Raw genomic sequence first — 20,979 nt, forward strand, 5'->3', positions numbered from 1 at the left:
TCTCCTCTTAGCAACATTGTTGCGATAGTATAAAAACTAGAAAATAATCATGACTCTTAATTCGAAAACTATCCCGTATTGTTTGAATTTTCGACCAGATGACTAATGTATAGATGGAGCTTGTTTTAAGAAGAATTTTGAAGGCATTAAAGGCTGTTTAAATGTTTAAGTATTAGTTTCTAGAGTTCTTTTTTGGCTGTGAGTCCGTTTACATATTAATACAATTCAGCGTGTTAATGCCTTGGGAAGATCTACATACCTCAGAGCATTCATTCTATGCAACTTGAATACTTCACACGAAATATGAGCTCACATAAAAAACACTGCTCAAAACGCGCTCATATCTGAATGTAATCTATTCTCCCACTTAGGAAAACCACATGAGTTTTACTGCGATTTTGGAGGTTAACTTCTAAAATCGGAAAATACATTTTTTTTACTTATGACGAAATCTCCTGGAAAAATTTAATTTGGTCGAATACCCAGAAAAAGTAGACTTTTCTGTATAGCGCTTTTACATAAACTTCAAACAATATAATTAATATTAATAATATTTTTTGGAACCCAAAAAGTTTATATTTATAATAAAAATATATAAGCGGTAGTTTTCTATTATTTTCCTCAACACTGTATATGTATCGTATGTTCATACATACTGCACGCTTGTGTGCCCATACTGCGATGACGGATCCGACAAAGTCAGCGCGCGTTCGCTGTTGTCACTGACATTGACATTGCTATATGAAATAAAACGGCATTTAATATACTGCTAATTGTTGACTAAAAGTTTGGCATCGATCTTCCATATCGGTTTGCTTCAGTTTTGAATTGATCAATATTTATTATTTTTTGTTTTTTTATTTTTTTTGTTTTGTTTTGTGTCTGTCTGTTTACTTCCGCGATAAGCTAAATCACTTCTATGAAATCTAACGCGTGGTCGTGGATTTTATGAAACTCTGATTAACATTTGTTTTCATTACTGACAATAACAAATTTTCAAAACATAAGTTTCACATTTCGTAGTCACAGTCAATTTCCACTACGCTGGTACACGTTAATTAACGCAGTTTTATTTGTTTTCCTTTGCTCTTGAGATGTTGCGGTTATTAACCCCAACTAAAGTTGCCAAAAAATGATTGAAGCGTAGCTGAAATGCTCGAGCTAACATATTATAATTAACAGATGTTCTAAAGTTTATGATTTATATGCTAGTTTTAAGTAGTTGTTAATAATGAGCGTAACGAATATTATATTGACAAAATTTAGTATGGGCCTTGCTGAATTTTGTTTCACATTAACGCTTTGTGTTCTGCGTATTTGGATATTCCCACTTGTGATTAGATTACTCATCTCTTCTAATGAATATTAAATATCTCATGCACACATGCATACTCTGTTGACACAAGTCACAAAACTTTGGTAACCTCCGTGGGAATTATAGTACAACGGGAGTTAGATTCTACGTTAACTAAGATGTTCCAAAACTCAATGAAATTCACATTGTAACTATACATATATATGAATATCATCAGAATTAATTTGGTATTTCCAGTAGTCTTTTGAAAATGTTAAACTAGTTACGCTATCTCGCACTCGTGACAAAAGTAGTTTATTAACCACAACTGGAAAACCCCACACCAAAAGGCCGAATATTTAACATTCATGCAAATGACGGTTATAAGAACAAACAGTAAATGAATATATTGATAATGAAAATATTTGTTAATGCCACAATAGACCAGACCGAAAATTATATACCACCTATGAATGCCTTCAAGGAAATTTTATGTAAATATAAACACGACTTAGCGGATAGAAATGGTCGTTTTGGTTTTTTAAGGAACAATAAAGATACGAAACGCCGCAAAGTGAACTTAACGTTATAATCTAGTTCTTAATCTATTGCTAATACTCTACATATTGAATCGTTTAAAAGCTAATGTGTTATACCAAAAAGTTCCTAAAACTTTCGCAGAATATTAACCGATATTGTCAACGTTCTGGTTTCATCAATAATTTTGGCTATATATCGATAGTATATAGTATTACAGTGTAAGGAATATAGTACTTCTTCTAACATCTTTGTATGTCATAAAAATTTTAAGAATTCATATTGAGGATCTGTTGAAGCCCAGAAAGATTTGAAAGTGTAATTGATAACGGAGGAAATTCGCACTTCATCCTATGGAGACGATGTAAATCCCTATGACAGTTTAGACCTAATCTCAATTTCCCTTATATCACTTCCCACTCTTAAATGGTATAATCTTATCGTTAACGAACCACTTCGCTTATTCAAAAAGTCACATGAAGCGTAAATTACAATGGAACGCACAAAAAACCGCTATTTGTTGAATTTTTGTCAATACAAAGAACAGTGCAAAAAATAACAAACATAAATAAGCGAAGAATAGCAAAGATTTGCATGATATTTCCACAAAATACTAATTTACATAGCCACGAGCAGTTATAAAGTATTAAATATAAAAATAAACCAGAAAGAAAACATTTAAATCAAATAATGAATAATAATTATAATTATCATTCGATAATTGATGGGCGTTTTTTAGCTTTAAAAAAATTACGATATTATACTCAGGTATGCATATACATATGTATGTATTTTGTAATACTTTAAATGTGATGAATTATTTATAAGGCTCGCTGAGCAAGTTTTATGCCATAAATATATTCAGAAGGTATCTGGCATATATATAGAGAAACTCGCAGCTGATGTGCCAATTAGTATCGATCTAATCCAAAGGGTAGCTAAAACATATTGGAATATTATTTTGTACGTCTTTCACTGGGCAACAACCAATCTCCCTCTCCCTCAACCTCAACCTCCCTCTGGGACTCAGAAGTGTAATTAAAACACGTACTTACTGTATTACTGAATGAGATAACCTACACAATCCTTTCAAAAACCAAGGGTGTTGGCCTTCCTGAATGAATAAGTACTTGAATATACTGGAACATATTTGCCGTAACATTTACCTTGTAATCCGTTCCCATTGTAAACAAAAATAGTGGTTGGTAGTGCCACTTCGGGACTAATAATTTTAAGACTAACGAAACGTCAAAAAACTTGGAAAGTGTTCAAAAAAAACGCTAGAGATTATATGGTGTTATTTATTCTAGATTTTCATTAAGTTAATTTCATAACCACATCGCTAAACACTTCCCACAAATTTCGCAAAGCGTGAATTTTAGCTACCAAATATTTAAATTCGAGGAATTTCTAAATACATACATTGTAAAATATTACAATAAAAATATATTGTAATATACATATGTTATTTTTAATGAAAACCTGACTTGAAGGCAATATTACAACCTGTTTTCAAGTGGCACTTTACAAGTATGCCAGAGGCATTTTTACATTTGCCGATTTGATCCAGTGTCAATAAATCGATGACGAACAAATTATTTCGCTTCATCTGTAATAAATTACAACAGATAATGAGCAAAATATAAACAACAAATTAGTTAAAACGTGTAACTATTAATAAGGCAAAAGCATCTGCCCATGTTTTGGATGATTAACCCTATTGAGGAGAAGTTGGTCGCCTAAGATAATTTTATTTACTTTTAACTTTCAAATTCTCACCAAACTCATTAATACAGTATCCATTGAATGTTTACTGAATATTCAGCACTATCGGTTCAAGTAATCGTTGGGGACATTTTTAAAAACTTCCGAAATGAACTGTTGTTCCTTATAGATAGAAGAAAAATAACCCCCAGGCACTGTTGTAGTAAATTGTTCTCAATATAGGATGAGTACTGGCTAACCAATACTACATTGATCATGAACGCAATTTATGGCAGAATTATCGAGAGTTGAGAGAAGCCGTGAATTAGAAAAGTTGTTGAAATACGGGAGTTATTCGGCAGAACTGTTGTATACATATTTCCAGATCTAGATGAAATGAATGGAAAAACAGATGATTGTAAGAAAATATGAATTTAAACTGTAAAAAATCTTTTAGAAGATATTTTCCGAAAATGTATCAAGATTTCAAAAGCCGTTGGAGTATGAATGATGGAGTTGAATAAACCAAGATAATCTGAGTGTAGGCCTTCCCAGCAATTTCTACTATATTAAATCTTTTTTGTGGAGTATCTGCTGCCCAGTTTATATATTTTAAGCATAGAAGGGTTAAGTCGTCACTGAAAGATGTTGTATGAGTGGATAGCTTTCAGTGGCGTTGTAACGACAATTTGTGTTGCGTGAAATTACCATACGAGAAAGAGTTGGCAATAACGACAGACGAAAAGCTAGAAACAACAGGAAAGCCGCCAAAAGGGAATCGCCAATTTGTAATAGACACACTTAAGTGGCGATGCAGAGTAACTCTCACCGATCACCAATCAATAGTGAGTAAGGGTGATCTCGCATATACAAAGCTGCAAGATTTCCAAACGATTTCTTTGTTATTATTATTATTATTATTACTATATGATCGATTTTGTTTACGAATATGCGTGGTATGAAAAACAAGTTCGAAACACACCGGCACAAAGCGATTATTCCGCACTACTGCACTTTCATACATTCGCCACTTAAGTGTTTGTATGTATTTCTGTATGTAAATATATCGATTTGTATTGTCTAAAAACTGGAAATTATTTTGTTTTTGTTTTATTTTCGAACTTTTCGACGTCAAAGTGATTCCCCATAGCTTGAGTGTTGTTCAATAAAAGAATATGCCAATGAAGAGATAATTGTTTGAAAATCTCTAAATTAGCACACGGGCAGGTTGTATATATGAATGTATGTGTGGATATGTATGCTTGAGTTTGGTCACATCATCATAGGGGAATCTACAAAAAATTGTTTTGCTAATATTTATCATGATGACTGACATACATACATATATGTATATATATATATATAAACGATTTAATTAAGTTGCAGTACATTCACCTAATGCTAGAACCAGCACCTACATCTCTATGAAATTACCATTCCCTCCCAGATCAGCCAGTCATCATATACATATATGTATATATATACATTGTTGCAATAATTTCAAAAAAATCTAGCCATATTTTTAGAACTCTTTCATAAAAAATAGTTTTAGTAAAATACCCTTTATTGCACAACCTATGGAGTAACATATAGCACATTATTCATAATATTTATATTTGTATAGATATATTATATATACGAGTAATCATATATGATGCATTAACTTGTGAAATCTATGATGATTTCGCTAAATTGGTTAAGTCAATTATTATTCGTTGTTTTTGTTACTAATTCTTCACCTTGTGTAGTAATTATTGATTGCAAAAGTTTCGGGGATTTTCGAATTTCTCGCAGCGTCTCAAATAGATTTTTGCACAATTATTTTTAACCAAACATGTAGATGTAATTATTGACAAATGGGTTCCTCTAACACTTACCTATATTATCATGGATATATATATACAATTCTACATAGATCAGCTCATAGATATTTACGTTAGACAGTTTTTTCCGCACCAACTAACTAATCTCCTCGAATGATTAATGGGTTTCCTATGGGAACATATGCATGGGAACGCTCGTAGAGTATGAGTATAAATGGTGGGCCACTCGGCTTAGTGGAATCACAAGAATTTTGGGATTAGAATTGTTTGCAACAACATATTTTCAACTGTTCCGTAAATAGTAATTTTGCTGAAAAATGAAATTATTCCTGGTAGTATTGTTGGCTTTGTGCGCCGTCGTGTGCGCTTACCCCAGTCCAGGCGCTGAGGAGGCACAGCAAGAGACATTGGAAACCGTGAATGTGCCGCTTGCAGTGGACATGGATGTTGGTCACATACGTCAAGCTCGTGGTGGTTGTGGTAGTTGCGGCGGCGGCGGTCGTTATGGCGGTGGCGGTGGTGGTTATGGTAGACGTCCGTTCCTCGGTGGTGGCGGTGGTCGTGGCGGTTATGGAGGATCTCAGCCCTTCGGTAATTTTGGTGGTGGCAGTAGTGCGCAAGCTTCCGCAAGCGCCTCCTCTTCCTCATACGGTTCATATGGTTCATATGGACGTTAAATACAATAACAGTTTAATGTGATAAAGTGAAAAAACTTTTTTTAAATTTTTAATAAAGAATATAATCAAAAAGTTAGTGTGAATTTATTTAGTCTAAATGAGAGAAAAAATAGCGAACACATTAAGTGATCAAATACTTTATAAATCTATGCTGCATCGATCTTTAGCATAACGTTTACCCTTTGTTAATGGTGAAAAGGAATTTCGTGTTTTTATTATGAAATTGCCGATGCCGAAAGGCTGAGCGCATTGACAAGTGTTATCCGAGATCTGTGCTAGCCGAAGCAATCATTTCTAAATAGTTTTTAAAATGTTGTATAGTTCATATAAATATAAAGTCTACAACACGACATGGGATTACTTACTTACATGGAATTAGGTTGATCGAAATTGCTGACACTCTACAGATATAAAACAATTTAGTACACAAATCGTTTATGATGATGAAAGTGGGTGCCGCGTGAGCTCACAATCGACTGATTTCTTGTCACAAATCAATGAAAATTATAGCAAAATTTTATGATTCGTACTTCAACTTGCTTTTGCATCAGTCACTCTACCGACTCTTTTCCTGTTCTCAGTGGTCAAGAGAACATTTTCGAAATGCCAGAAATTGGTTGAAGAATAAGATGCCAAAGCATTCTTGACGTTTGTGAAATGAAACTAAATTTATTTTTCGCATATATTTTGACCGATTCTTGCTTCCCTTCTAGAGAAGAGTGGGATAGTGATGATGTGGACCAAGATACAGATATAAGTAACGGGTGATCCAAGTAGAGGTAATTTTTCCAATAGCCTTTTTATACAGATCACGCTTGAGTCGTGTCAAGTTGTTATATTATTTTTGTCCAGTATTGTTTGGCAAATTGTTCAACTTTATTGCGAAAATTCACGTTCTGTCAATGGCGACCGTTATCGCGAAATGATAACCGACTATTTGATGCCTGAAATTGAAGCTTGTGATCTTGGCTACATTTGGTTTCAACAAAACTGCGCCACTTCCCACGCATCGCATCAATCAATGCTTTATTGACATAACACTTCGGTGAGCAGATTATTTCACTTTTTTGCGGGTCCATTGGCCGCCACATCGTGCGATATCATACCGTTAGACCTTTTCCTATGGGGATATGTAAAGCCTGAAATCTATGCGGACAATCTCATCCTTGAAGCAAAACATTACGCGTGTCGTCCGCCAGTTACCAGTCGAAATGGTCGAACAAGTCATCGAAAATTTTGGTCAACGGATGGACCATCTGAGACGTAGCCGCGGTCAGCATATGGAAGAAAGAATATTATTTTGAATGATGGTAAACATTTCCCATTAAATTTGTATTGCCTGTGTTTTTTCTTTGAAAACCTCGAAATGAATTATCATTTATTTATAAAGACGGATTCAAACTAATAACGAAAGGTGCTGTTTTTTCAGCAAAGATAGATACCAGAATCGCCTTCCTACTACCAGATCACTGTAGTGTCTTTCAACCGGAGATTACTGCAATTAAAGGAGGCTTTTTTGTTTTGACAAACATGGTGATTGCAACAAGAAATATATTTATATTTACAGAAGGAAAAGCGGCTTTGAAAGTACTAAATTAAAATATCATCGAAGTTAATGTAGGAATACCGTGATTGGAATTTCAAAGAAATGCCTTGAATGGAATTTCAATGGAATTCCGTGAAAGGAATTTCGAACTGTAGTTGAAGTGCTAACAAGTCACTGCCTAACTGGAAGACATATCAGCACACTGGATATGCCATACAAAGATTACTGAAGAATCTGCCATGAAATTAAAAAAAAAAGAGACTGAAGCACATCTTCATCTGCTTTCTTGACGATGAAGTTGCGCATATAAAACTTCTTGAATAAATTAATTTTATTAAGAGAGCGCATTATTGTGTAAGGGGATTCCAGACCCAGTGGTTTCCCAATTCTTAAATATGATTCAGTAGTTTGTGTCTACAATTTATTGTCCTATTATCCCTGATTAATATTCCGTGTTCCGTGCTGAGTAGGCTATTCTTAACACCAGCAACAGAATGAAGTTGTGTAAATAAACTACTAATTATAAAATCCGAATTTATTTAATTAATTTTTAATTTACATACCACCTTACGTCCATCGAATATTCATTTAAACGAAATCACTAAGAAATGTAGACATATACTAGACAAATAGCAGCGAATAAAAAAAATGTAAAAGCAGTTTATTTTTATTGAAGAACTTGATTTGCTTCTTCACACCCAAGTAATTGTGTGGCTACGCTACGAGTACCAATTCACAAGTAAGCTTATCTTCATAACCAGAATATTTCAACAATCAAAATATGAGGGAAAAACCACCGCAAACAAAGTCGCGTTTAAGGCAGTAAATTCGCTAAGCAACCAACAAGTAAACATACTAAATAATGTGGGCACGCATCAGCAAATGCAAAATATATCACTGTAGACGGCTTTATCATATTCTCAACTATAAAACAATCGCACTTCGGCTGAATTTAGACAGAAAACAAAGAACGCTCTATAAGACTACACTGTACTACAGTTGAACAAAGAACACAGCTTAAGAATGAAATTCCTTGCGTCGATCTGTTTGGCACTTTGCCTTTTCGTCGTTGCTTGTCATGGTGTGCCGGTGGAAAGGGAAACCCTGCTGAGTATTGAGAAGGCACAGCCAGTGGCGGTGGCGGCAGAGCAGCCACAACAGCTGAGACGCGTGGCGCGTCATTTCGGCGGTGGCTACGGTGGCTATGGCGGTTATCCTGGCTTCGGCTATGGTGGTTACGGCGGATATCCAGGTTATGGTGGATACGGTGGTTACGGCGGTTATCCGGGTTATGGTGGTGGATACGGTGGTTACCCAATTGGTGGCTTCGGTGGATCTTACAGCAGTGCCAGTGCAAGCGCTAGTTCTGGTAGTTACTTTGGTTAAGTTGCTATCCTTGGTGTGTTATTACTTTAAGTGTTAATTGAGCTAATGTTCTTTAATTAAGGTTAGAGATAAATCATGTCTTAAATATGTAATCATTTGTAAATTAGTACTAAATAAAACTGTGAAATTATAGTGAAGTAGTCATATTTAGTAATACAGCGTGTAATTAAATTTTTTTGTAACTCTTTGTTTTGCAAAAGTTAAGTTTGCGCCTTATGTCTTTTTGTAACCCCTAGAGGATACAATGGAACACCAGATTCTCATAAATAGACCCAAATAGTGTACTATAGATATATATATACGACGAACCTAAGCAAATGAGGGATGTTCGTTTCCTACTAATCTCGTGCTCGTTGTAGTTTTTTAAGGTTCCTACATTCTTACAGTTAATCATAGTATATGTAATGATATGTATGAAAATAAGAATTATTTTCGTGATGTCAGAACAGTCCGGTTCGTCTGCATAAGCAATCGAACGATTAGAAGAAAATATTCCCTCTGAATTACATTAAAATATCTGAGATTTACCAATATTTTCGGTGAAAAATTACCTTAAGCACTGAGTTCTTCATGTTCGATATTCAGGGCCTTGTATATTTTTAGTCCGATTTTGACGTTCTATCCAGAAGGGATGCCACAGCTCAAATACAGTTCTTCTTTTGGTTCCTAACGTACATACTATAAAGTGAAGGAATCAGATGGATTTCAAAATTAAGTTATATGATAAGTAGGCGTGGTTGTAATCGAATTTCACCCAATTTCCATCAGTGTATATTTATATATATATATAATATCAGTACTTAAAAAAATATACTATTTCATTGAAATTGGTCAAATAGTTTCTGAGACGTCACGCCCATTTACCATTTAAAAAAACTTAATGCATTAATTTGGTGGCTGTGCCACCCCGACTTTTGAAGAAAGAATAACATTCAAAATATGCCCTCCCCTCCTTAATAAAAAATACTTTTATAGCTTTATTATGGCTTAGTTAAAGCTCTTTATATGTTTTCTGAATTCTGAATTCGTTTTCAATAGCAGTTCCAAGGAAGTTTCATCAAGATATCTTAAGTTTTACTCAAGTTATACGGACAAACAAACGGACAAACCGACAGACATCCGGATTTCAACTCTACCCTGATCACTTTGGTATATATCACTCTTGTAGTTCTAGGTGGCACAAACAACGGTGAACGTAAGTATTTCTCCAACAGGATAGTGCTTCTATCGAAAATCTCTTGGCCCATCTGGTTAAAGGTTTACAAAAATGGATATCCACTATAGGTTCTTACCTACCTAGGCCGATACTTAAATATGGTTCGGCAGTTTGCGTCTGTAATTTATTTCCCTACTTTATATCTGCTTGTTCCAGGACTCGTACTCTATTAGCGAAATGACGTTGTGTAAATAAACAACTTGTATAATCTGATTCCATTTAATGAATATTTCTTTTGCTTAATACCTTTCACATTCAAAGTCATTCATTATGATAATTTCACCGTATTATGATAATTTCAACGAATCGTCATTCAAACGAAATCGTAAAGAAACGTAGACATATACTAGACAAATAGTATGGGAATAGAAACTAAAACGTTTGAAAGCAATTTATTTATTGGAGAACTTGATTTGCATCTTCACACCCAAGTAAATTGCGGCATGTGGCAGAATAGTTCAACAATCAAAAGATTTTGGAAAAACCACTGCAAACAAAGCTGCGCTTAAGACAGATATATCGCTGAAGATGGTTTTATCACATTCTGAACTATAAAACCAACTTACATCGTTTAGGTTTAGCCAGAAATCGAAGAACGGTCTATAAGACAACACTGTACTACAGTTTAAGAAAGAACACAGCATTAAGAATGAAATTCCTTGCGTCGATCTGTTTGGCAATTTGCCTTTTCGTCGTTGCGTGTCATGGCGTGCCGGTGGAAAGAGAAACACTGCTTAGTATTGAAGAGGCACAGCCAGAGGCGGTGGTGGAGGAGCAGCCACAACAACTGAGACGTGTGGCGCGTGGTTTCATCGGTGGCTACGTCGGTTATCCTGGCTTCGTCTATGGTGGTTACCGCAGTTATCCTGTTTACAGTGGATACAGAAGTTATCCGGTTTATGGTCCGGTTTATGGTCCTAGATATAGTAGTCACCCAGTTGGTGGCTACGGTGGATCTTACGCGACTGCCAGTGCAAGCGCTAGTTCTGGTAGTTACTTTGGATAAGTTGTTACACTTGGTGTGTCATTACTTACTTACTGAAATAAATTTTAAAAAATATGTGTATTAATTTTATTAACTTAAGAGATGAAATTATTATTAGCGTGGAGTGCAGTCCGACTTTTTGCAAAAGCAGGTATATGTAGTTTGTCGCTTCGATTCTCTCTAATACTTGGCGAATTGAAGACAATCAAAATTACATATGTACATACTTAAATAAGCGAAACATTGTCTCGATAAGTGCATACAAAATATTAGGTCTAGTAAAAAGAATCTATTAATTTTTCATACAAATGAAGAGTTTGCTTGGCATAGTTAGTCAGACTTTGGTCAAGTAGGCATCGTTTGTCCGCAGACTTATTGACTTTTCTTGGGAAATTGAAACAGTGTCACTTGACGATCGAACTCGACGATTTCCTTTATTTTATCGATATTTTCGATAATAATTTGCATCTTAGACATCGAAAATACCGCAACGAAATCTACGAAACCAAAATTGCGCTTTATTGATTTCAGCTATTTGGCTTACTTTTTGCCTTTATCGGAGAAAAACTGTGAAATATGTCGCTTTGACGCGTTCTGAAACAAGACTGAGTCAAGCAATCACAAAACTGTCGGAAAAGTTTTCTTAGTATAAAATCGTAGCTTTCTAACGCCATGTAACCCGATCACGCATATACAAGACGAGATACAAATTACTAAAGCCATATATTGGAAAAATAATTGATTTCTTTTTACTAGACCTAAAATATTGTGCAGCTTCAGTGACAGTTACCCCTGCTTCAGCTGCTTAATTTTTTATGAAAACACCAAGTGAATTTATGTGAATTAACTTCATATTTTTGATAAATGATTTACTGTTGCGCTTAATTACACTTAACCAAAGTCATTTAATTTGTTATAGCAACTTGCTGAACAAGCTACGAGCCATGCATTTGAGAAAGTTCATTACCATCGTCTATACATTTTCGAATAGCGCATTAGATTTAAAACAACAATAATTGCAACTGAAACAGAAGGCCTTGCAAATTTTCGAGTTCATTCTTCTTGGCGATACATGCCGGCGTCTTTTGTTTATAGCGCTTTTTACCGCGAACAAGTAATATTTTTTATTGCAATTCCAGTCAAAAACAACATTGTATATTGCACGTACGGGGAGAGAGAAGTACACAAGCGAATGCATATTAAAATATTTAGACATTTGTAAGGAAAAAACCTAATTCTACCAGATCGAAACGATTGATTAAACGCACATTTGTATTACTGCAATTATCGATACAACAATTTGGCAAACGCTTTTTTAACTGCAGCGTCAGGTATAAAATTGAGTGTCGGCGCAGTGAAAGCAGTATACTTTCATTGCAAGTGACTGTCGTCGTATCTTTAATTAAGAATTTTACAATCTCGCCAGTTTTGTGTTTAAGCATATACAAGCGTCAAAATGCAAATCCTGCTATTCGCATTCATCCTGGCGTTCATTGCTGTGGTCCAAAGCTATCCGTCGGTAAATCCTTTAAGCACTGTTGTGGATAACGGAGACATTTTATTGCGACTTAAACGTCATCCGCATCATGGACGCCGTAGAAATTGGGGAGGCGGTGGCGGTGGAGGAGTCTATGGTGCACCCTATGGCGGAGGCTATAGCGCACCCTATGGCGGAGCTTATGGTGCACCCTATGGAGGAGGCTATGGTGCACCCTATGGCGGAGGATATGGCGCGCCCTATGGCGGTGGCGGTGGCTACCCAGAACGTTACGCCCCACCATCTGGAGGTTCAAGTCAAGCTGCTGCTTCTTCAAACGTGGTTAGTGGCCCTGCTGGTGCTCAAGGTACATCCTCTGCCACGGCAACCTCATCGTATAATGTGGGATACCCCTATGCTGCCTAAATTGTAAAAGCAACATAGAGAAATATTGTTAACAAAACGCATGTGAATAATTCTGGGAAATAAAAGTATTAATAATAATTAATATAATGTGAAAATTTAATTTGGTTGTGATATGTCGATGATCTGAATGTAAACTAGTGATTTCCGTGTAAACTATCCTTTTTTATTCTTTCACCAAAACCGTTTACTCACTATAAACATCTTACGATGGAAGGCAGAGAGTGTATATATGGCTAAAATATGTCGACTAGATTTACGACTCTCTATGAATTGTTCACCTACAAATTATTCACCAAAATCCAAACAACTTCTGCTTTGCATGCACAAATGTCCACATTACAGCTGATTTATTGGTGCGAGACTACGCGATTTCTTGCCACGGTGTTAACAAATGCCTCTAATATACCTCTCTGTATAAGGCTTAACCAGAAGTATTTACAATTTTCAACTATATTAACATTAAACGGGCTACACAAAATGTCTTTGACATGCTTTCGGGAACGTCGTTCCAGCTGGGGCTAATAAGTCACACCGGTTTCAAATGAGAAAATATATTTGCGAGTACGTCGGCTTTCAAATAAAAAACAGTTAAATAAATAAACAACACATATAATTTATGCGCTAGCCACTACGTGCATTTAAAAGCTGTTGGATTGACAATCATATGATCAACATTTCGACGAACGAGTATTAAAACATAATAAGCAAACATGCTGTCTTCTCTCGCATGATCAAAATATCATGGTGGAAGACGACGAACGGCACGTCAAACCAACTCGATTGAAATTGAGAAATTGTTTACCAAAATATTGAATCTGGTCACTCTAACTTGCCTAGATATTCAATTGTGAGTTACATTTGGCTCAGGCTCCAACTTTATTACCGCTATGGCTACAGAGCTACGTAATTATAATCGATCACTTTGAACTGAAAAATATGTATGTATATAAAAAATACGGCTGCAAATTATTTATAAGCTTTAATGACAAATATCAATTAATCAGCTATAGAAAGTGCCGTTACAAAACCTTAACGAAACTCTGCATTAAACAGCGAAAGTTTGTACAATTGTCTCAAATGTCTTAACCATATTAAATAACAATATTTATACATATGTATATCGATGTAAATTAGTCGATGATTATATACTAGATTTTAGCGAGTTTTCATACGCTCGCAACATATAGCAGAGAGTATAGTAGTTTTGTGCACCTAACGGTTCTTCTTAACACCAGGAACTAAGAGAGATATATTGGTTCCAGAAAGTTTGAAATTGATATACATATGTATCTGAATTAAACCATATATATTCCCAGGCACTCTGAATGTTATTACATATGGCCAAAATCGGACTATTACCACCCCTAACAATTGTTAACAACAAGACTTAAATATGGTACAGCGGAAAGGTACAAACAGGAAGGACCATCTGGAAGGGTTTAAAAACTTTTTGGAAAGGACTAGGCCCCGCACATCACCTAACACAGCATGTTTGAATATAAACCGGTATAAAAATTTAACTGGATTATCTTCTATATTTCTTTGAAGCAAGTTTTATTAAGATCTCGAATCCGTTAGTATTTAAAAGATTGTAACAAATGTAATATAAACTATACTGTATGCTGTACTTTATATTAGAGCTCTTTTTATTCGACTAATCAACTTACGGGATTAACCGGATAGGACATTATTCGAATAATAATATTCGGTTTACAGTATCCGTATAATCGTAATTAGTCGACTATTCGATTAACCGCTCGTTTTCGACTATTCTAACGGTTACAAACCAAATATTCAAATAATCGATTTTCAGATAATTCGAATAATTTTAGGAGCCCTACTATATATTAAACTAAAGATACTAAAGATAGTATAGGTACTATAGATAGATGATGAAAATTTTTGAAATCGGTCTAATTCTACGACCGATTTCATAAATTTTCCATATAGTAAATGTTCGTCATATACTTATATATGTATAGTGGATATATTTTGTTTAGTTTAACACCACTAGTAAAGGAAATCGATCCAGACCTTCTCCTCGTCCTTTATACTCAATATAGTGAATTCAGACCATTTGGTTTCTATACTTTTCCCTCGTTAAAAAATAATAATAATTTGTACCGTTAATTGACTTTAGATTGACTCAATAAAATGATTCGTTTAATAACGAATGTTGAATTCACCTTTAACAATTTTAATTAAAAACACGTAAGGAAGGGCTAAGTTCGGGTGTAACCGAACATTTTATACTCTCGCAATTTATTTATTTAACTTTATTTATGTTTATTATATAATATACAATTTTACCCACATATTCGTCATATATATTGTATAAAGTCCATTGAAAGTTGGAAACCATAATATTAGGTTAGAAGCACCGAGGTCCTCGTGTTCGATATATGGGGCCTTAAAAACCTATGATCCGATTTCGGCGATTTTTAGAATGGGGCTGCCACGCTATTAACATAGTATTTGTGCAAAGTTCTGCACCGATATCTTCACTAGTACTTACTTTATATATTGTAAAGTAAACGATTCAGATCGACTTCAGAGTTCTGGTATATAGGAAGTAGGCGTGGTTGTGAAGCGATTTGGCCAATTTTCACAACATATTATTGGGAGGTAAGGAAACTATTACAAACCAAGTTTCATTGAAATTGGTCGAGTAGTTCCTGAGATATGGTTTTTGACCCATAAGTGGGCGACGCCACGCCCATTTTCCATTTTGTAAAAAAATCTGAGTGCAGCTTCCATCTGTCATTTCTTATGCGAAATTTAGTGTTTCTGACGTTTTTCATTAGTGAGTTAACCCACTTTTAGTAATTTTCAACCTAACTTCTGTATGGGAGGTGGGCGTGGTTATGATCCGATTTCTTACATTTTTGGACTGTATTAGGAAGTGGCTAAAAAAACAACTGCAGCAAGTTTGGTCTATATAGCTCTATTGCTTTGCGAGATATGTGTAAAAACTTAGTAGGGGGCGGGGCCACCCCCACTTCCCCAAAAAAATTACATCCAAATATGCCCCTTCATAGTGCGATCCTTCATACCAAATTTTATTTTCATAGCTTTATTTATGGCTTAGTTATGGCACTTTATGTGTTTTCGGGTTTCGCCATTTTGTGGGCGTGGCAGTGGTCCGATTTTGCTCATTTTCGAAAGCAACCTTCCTATGGTGCCAAAAAATAAGTGTGCCAAGTTTCATCAAGATATTTTAATTTTTACTCAAGTTACAGCTTGCACGGACGGACGGTCAGACAGACATTCGGATTTGAACTCCACTCTTCACCCTGATCACTTTGGTATATATAACCCTATATCTAACTCGTTTAGTTTTAGGTGTTACAAAAAGCCGTTATGTGAACAAAACTATAATACTCTCTTTAGCAACATTTGTTGCGAGAGTATAAAAATATCTAATCTTTGCTCGCTCGAACTTGCGGCTTCCTTACTTGTTTATCCAGTCTTCTAGCTTTCAAAACAAAGTGGTAGATGAACTCATCTTCCACGATTTAAACTAAATTAATTTATTATTGTTTATTTATTTGCTGGTTTGTTGCTAATTTGTCACATAATAAAAGTATACACACCTACCTAATAATATAATATATAATATAATACATATATATGTACATATTTATACAAGACAACACAAATATTAAATAAAATAGCCGTTTAAAGAAAGTCGCAAATAAAATCCCCTTTTTTCGAAGTGTTTCACTAATAGACCACTTGAGCTGGTCTCTTCACACGCGATTAATTGCGCGGTGGCTTTGCCATTGTCATCACTTGAGAGAACAGCTCGACCAAATTCACCAAAAAAATATGTAGCGAATGAAAGTTAAAGAAAAATCACCAAAGAAGTTAGAAAAAAGTATATATATAAATTAAAGCAACACACTTACACACTGGAACACATATCATGGACAGCCACTGGACTCATCTGGAGCACTATTAGCCACGACGCAACTATAAAACGAACGGTCCAACGCTGTGGATGAGCAGAAGTCAAATAAACAGCTATCAGCAAACAACAATTCACTATTAGTAAACAAAGTGTTGTGAATAAATCGTTCCAGAATGAAAGTTTTTGGCGCGTTGTGCTTGGCGCTTAGCCTGTTCGTGGTGGTGAGCCATGCTGTGCCCGTGGTGCGTGAAACACTTTTGGGTCTTGAAGAGTCACAGCCAGTGGCTATTGCCATTGAGGAGGAATCGCAACCGCTGAGACGTGTGGCCCGCGGTTACGGTAGTTATGGCGGTGGTCCCGGATTTGGCGGCTTTGGAGGCGGTCCAGGATATGGTGGTTATGGTGGAGGTCCTGGATTTGGTGGTTTTGGCGGCGGTCCAAGATATGGTGGTTATGGCGGCGGCCCAAGATATGGTGGTTATGGCGGAGGCCCAGGATATGGTGGTTATGGCGGTTCTAGTGCAAGTGCTAGTGCTTCTGCCAGTGCAACTTCCGGTGGCTATTATGGCTAAGAAATTTCCAGTAGAAGTGACATTAAATATAGTATTTATTCTCTCAGTAAATTTGTGTAATTAATAAAAGAGTAAATTCAATTAAATACGAGTTTAAAAATGTTCCTAAAATGATAGAGCGAAAATCGGATATTCTAAAGAGTCATACGCAATCTGAATCCACTGAAGGTTTACATAATCTACACAACCGTAGTTTTTGAAAACTCTTACTGCTGTGAAAGAAGAATTTGTAGGTGTGATGATATACGGATCGCGAGATATACTATTTTAATACCAATCATTTTATTAGGGTCTTCAGATTTCGATATAAAAGTTAAGATCTTGATGTGGCAATGAAATTTTGACATATTTTCTGGAAAAAGTAGTGAACGATATTAACATGGAGTAGAAGATTTAAAATGAATATCCTTCCACATGATAAAAGGTTAATGAAACAATCATATCTGTAGGTAACCTGAAAAAATACAGTAGAAAAGAACCATATTGCTCTCACGATCTCAAATTATGTTAGAAGATTTCAACAGCTTATTAAGAAGCAGGGTAAATGTACCGAATATTTCATCTATATGTTTGATAAATATCTTTGGTAATATTGAACAGAAATTCTCTTGGGATGATTCCTTAACCTTTGGGTTTTGGTATATCAGACAGATTCACACCATCGTGCCTTTTCTATGTGGGATCCTGATTGAATATATATTTTGTTATATTTAACCTTTAAAAGGCGCGTCTGACACAGCTGTCGGCTGAATGGTTTTTGGTAATTAAAAAAAAACAACTGCAGATTACAAACATAAATTGGTGAGTATTCTGTCTGAGCCGACACGATTAACGCAGTGGATATCGAACGATAAAATCATAAAATAATTTCAAAAATAACTTGTATGGCCATATAATTTGTAGTTCTTACAATCGATTGATCGCCAATGTCCCAAATCTAAGAAAACGATGGCAAAATTTCAAGAAAACATTTCCTTGTTCTAAGATCTTGAGAAATTGTAAACAAAACTATTTTTGTGTAACATATAGGTATGTATTTTCCAATTGCGATTCGAAATGTTTACAACAAGGTTCCTTAAAATTAAATAAATACATATATTATTTCTTAAAAAAGATTTTACTGTTTTTCAAGAATTGATTTATAAATTAGTCGTACAAGTTCGGAAAAAATTGTTTGGGTTAAAATATAAATTAAGTAATATTTTCGTCTTATGACAGGACTCAGATAGCGCTGCAATTTCTTGCACCTACCAACCAAGAAGCAAGTTTAAATTAGCTGAAAAGTGCGAGTCTATAACGCGGTACGATGGTCAGTCACCAAATGGCTAAAACGACAATGGTGTTGCTCAATTTTATATTGACTATTTACATGGAACCTTCAACTATATTCTCTTTGGTAATGCTCTCTTGGTTTGGTTTAACTCAACTGCAAAAACTTCATTGAATTCTGAACTGGTTCGTTGCCTTTTATACAATTGTACCGACTGATATGAATAGAACACACAGGCAAATTAATTAATAAAATGAAATCTCCGGCTTATATATGTATTTGCACACAATAGTTATCTGACTTATTAACTTGGATTACCATATATTACAGAGACAGTATTCGAAGTCGTTATTGCTTTTGATATAAAGATTTTACCAGCTTAACTTAGTTGCTAATATGGTAATATGAGATCCACTGCTCCGGGGTATAGTCTTTCTTAAAGAAGTAAGAATCTACTCCGATAGTAGGGTATGCAAAACTGTCCTGATGAGATTAGCCATGGAAGGCCTTTCCATTTAGTATAGTATTAGAGCCTGTCATCAGCAAAAATGCGGGAATCGAATAACAATGTTGCTTCAGCCGTTTTCCAATAGATGTCTCTAGGGTCAAGCACTGGTCGATTAAATCGATTTTGTTTTTATATCGATCTTGGACATTTGTGTCAACATTAACCCAACAAAATGTTTGTAGAGATCTGTTTACATCCGAAACTTATTCTCAACTGAAAATGTCACTTTTTGAGCCGAATTTTCGACATTTGCGGGAAATTTTGCTTTTCTTATTTAATTCAAAGAAAAGTGCGGCTGAGGCTCATCGAATGCTTTCGGATTCGTACGGTGAGGCTGTCCTAAGTGAAAAAACCTTAAATTTACAAAAAAAAAACGGCGGAAGCAAAGTTGTAGACCTAATATCTAAAACCTTCCATTAGATTTTACACCATATGTCACTAGATCAATATTTGATTTGATGCTGGTTTATATTGGTAACATACATTTTTCTACACCGGATATATCAAATATATCTATGGCACAAGTTAGATTAGGTTAGGTTAAAAAACTGATATTCGTGAAAGGTTTCGCAAAGGAGCCCAATTGGATAGCCAGTCCTTTGTAATGCCAGAAGACTTCTAGAAATAGATCGCAAAGAAGATCCTTGCGCATCGCCGAAACGCTTTAGGCCCATCCCAAATTTTATGAGGAGGCTAATGTCAAGTTCGCATGGTTCACCTAAAGTATGGCTGCCGAGATCTTCCAACATCATTCTTGCGAACGTTCGTATTTTCACCTTACCTTCCTCCGTACAGCTATGGCAGCTTGCGTCCAGCAGGATTCCCAGCCTCATCGCAGTGTCCGGTGATTACTCACATTGTTGCATAAAGTACAGCGCAGGAATCAGTTAAAAAAACCAGACAATAAGCGTTTACATGAAAGTTGATAATTGTCAAACTACTGCGCCGATTTGAACCACTATTTCGATCTTAATTAGCGTTTTAATCGAGCAGAGGCCGGTTAATTGATCAATTAGCTCCTGTGTGAAAACGCTAATAGATGATATCGGTCTATACCTTACATACCTCCATTAAAAACCGATTAACCCCTTCCCCTAGATCCCCTATTCAGAAAATAGAAATTAGCTTTTCTCTGATTGACTTTATATTACTTATTTTAAATAAAAGTACATCTACTGATCTATTATTTTTTTATAGAATCGAAATAATTACGATCAAATACATTCGAACGTCACGTACGTCAAAATCCATTCCAAATGTATATTTAATGCTGATAGAAATTTTAGGATAACAATATAGAACTTAAAACACCCCATGGAGACAGACCCAAATTATAATATGTATATTCACATATGAAAGGAGCAACTAAGAAATATATAAAGTAAAATATTATAAATTAAAGTTCTAAATAATTTCAATAACATTTTAACAATATATACATTGGAGATACAATACAGAAAACTCTTTCTTGGAACCAAAGGAATGAGTGCTTTAGCTATTCAATGTTGCATATAAGCATTGTTCTGTAGCTTCTGCCGTCATCTCTGAGTGTCGTTACACTATGCGCATACCCTAATTTATAGTATAGAAAACAACATCGAATACTGAATTGAAAATACATTCAGGTTATATTACGATTATATTAAGA

At 35.2% G+C, this 20,979-nt stretch overlaps 5 protein-coding genes across 5 annotated transcripts; all 5 read left to right on the top strand.

Moving 5' to 3' along the window:
- Window positions 1-5,587: 5,587 nt before the first annotated feature.
- On the top strand, window positions 5,588-6,107 carry LOC114804426 (uncharacterized). Its single transcript, XM_029042754.2, has one exon. It carries the CDS (start codon window positions 5,676-5,678, stop codon window positions 6,033-6,035), a length of 360 nt encoding a protein of 119 aa, XP_028898587.1. The 5' UTR covers window positions 5,588-5,675; the 3' UTR covers window positions 6,036-6,107.
- A 2,410-nt stretch (window positions 6,108-8,517) lies between these two features.
- Window positions 8,518-9,121, top strand: LOC105216079 (keratin-associated protein 19-2-like). The gene has a single exon (XM_011190358.3). The coding sequence runs from the start codon at window positions 8,605-8,607 to the stop codon at window positions 8,965-8,967; it is 363 nt and encodes a 120-aa protein (XP_011188660.1). The 5' UTR covers window positions 8,518-8,604; the 3' UTR covers window positions 8,968-9,121.
- A 1,592-nt stretch (window positions 9,122-10,713) lies between these two features.
- LOC105216091 (uncharacterized) lies at window positions 10,714-11,243 on the top strand. Its single transcript, XM_029042755.2, has one exon. It carries the CDS (start codon window positions 10,833-10,835, stop codon window positions 11,187-11,189), a length of 357 nt encoding a protein of 118 aa, XP_028898588.2. The 5' UTR covers window positions 10,714-10,832; the 3' UTR covers window positions 11,190-11,243.
- Window positions 11,244-12,624: 1,381 nt separating this feature from the next.
- LOC105216092 (major prion protein-like) lies at window positions 12,625-13,071 on the top strand. The gene has a single exon (XM_011190373.2). It carries the CDS (start codon window positions 12,625-12,627, stop codon window positions 13,069-13,071), a length of 447 nt encoding a protein of 148 aa, XP_011188675.1.
- A 3,922-nt stretch (window positions 13,072-16,993) lies between these two features.
- Window positions 16,994-17,639, top strand: LOC105216093 (keratin-associated protein 19-2). Its single transcript, XM_011190374.3, has one exon. It carries the CDS (start codon window positions 17,155-17,157, stop codon window positions 17,551-17,553), a length of 399 nt encoding a protein of 132 aa, XP_011188676.1. The 5' UTR covers window positions 16,994-17,154; the 3' UTR covers window positions 17,554-17,639.
- The last annotated feature ends 3,340 nt before the right edge of the window (window positions 17,640-20,979 follow it).

Source organism: Zeugodacus cucurbitae, chromosome 6 (assembly GCF_028554725.1).
Source record: "Zeugodacus cucurbitae isolate PBARC_wt_2022May chromosome 6, idZeuCucr1.2, whole genome shotgun sequence".
Lineage (NCBI taxonomy): Eukaryota > Metazoa > Arthropoda > Insecta > Diptera > Tephritidae > Zeugodacus > Zeugodacus cucurbitae.

Bases quoted from the DNA above. Each gene is read 5' to 3' on its own strand.
- LOC114804426 (XM_029042754.2), top strand. From the start codon at position 5,676: ATGAAATTATTCCTGGTAGTATTGTTGGCTTTGTGCGCCGTCGTGTGC.
- LOC105216079 (XM_011190358.3), top strand. From the start codon at position 8,605: ATGAAATTCCTTGCGTCGATCTGTTTGGCACTTTGCCTTTTCGTCGTT.
- LOC105216091 (XM_029042755.2), top strand. From the start codon at position 10,833: ATGAAATTCCTTGCGTCGATCTGTTTGGCAATTTGCCTTTTCGTCGTT.
- LOC105216093 (XM_011190374.3), top strand. From the start codon at position 17,155: ATGAAAGTTTTTGGCGCGTTGTGCTTGGCGCTTAGCCTGTTCGTGGTG.
- LOC105216092 (XM_011190373.2), top strand. From the start codon at position 12,625: ATGCAAATCCTGCTATTCGCATTCATCCTGGCGTTCATTGCTGTGGTC.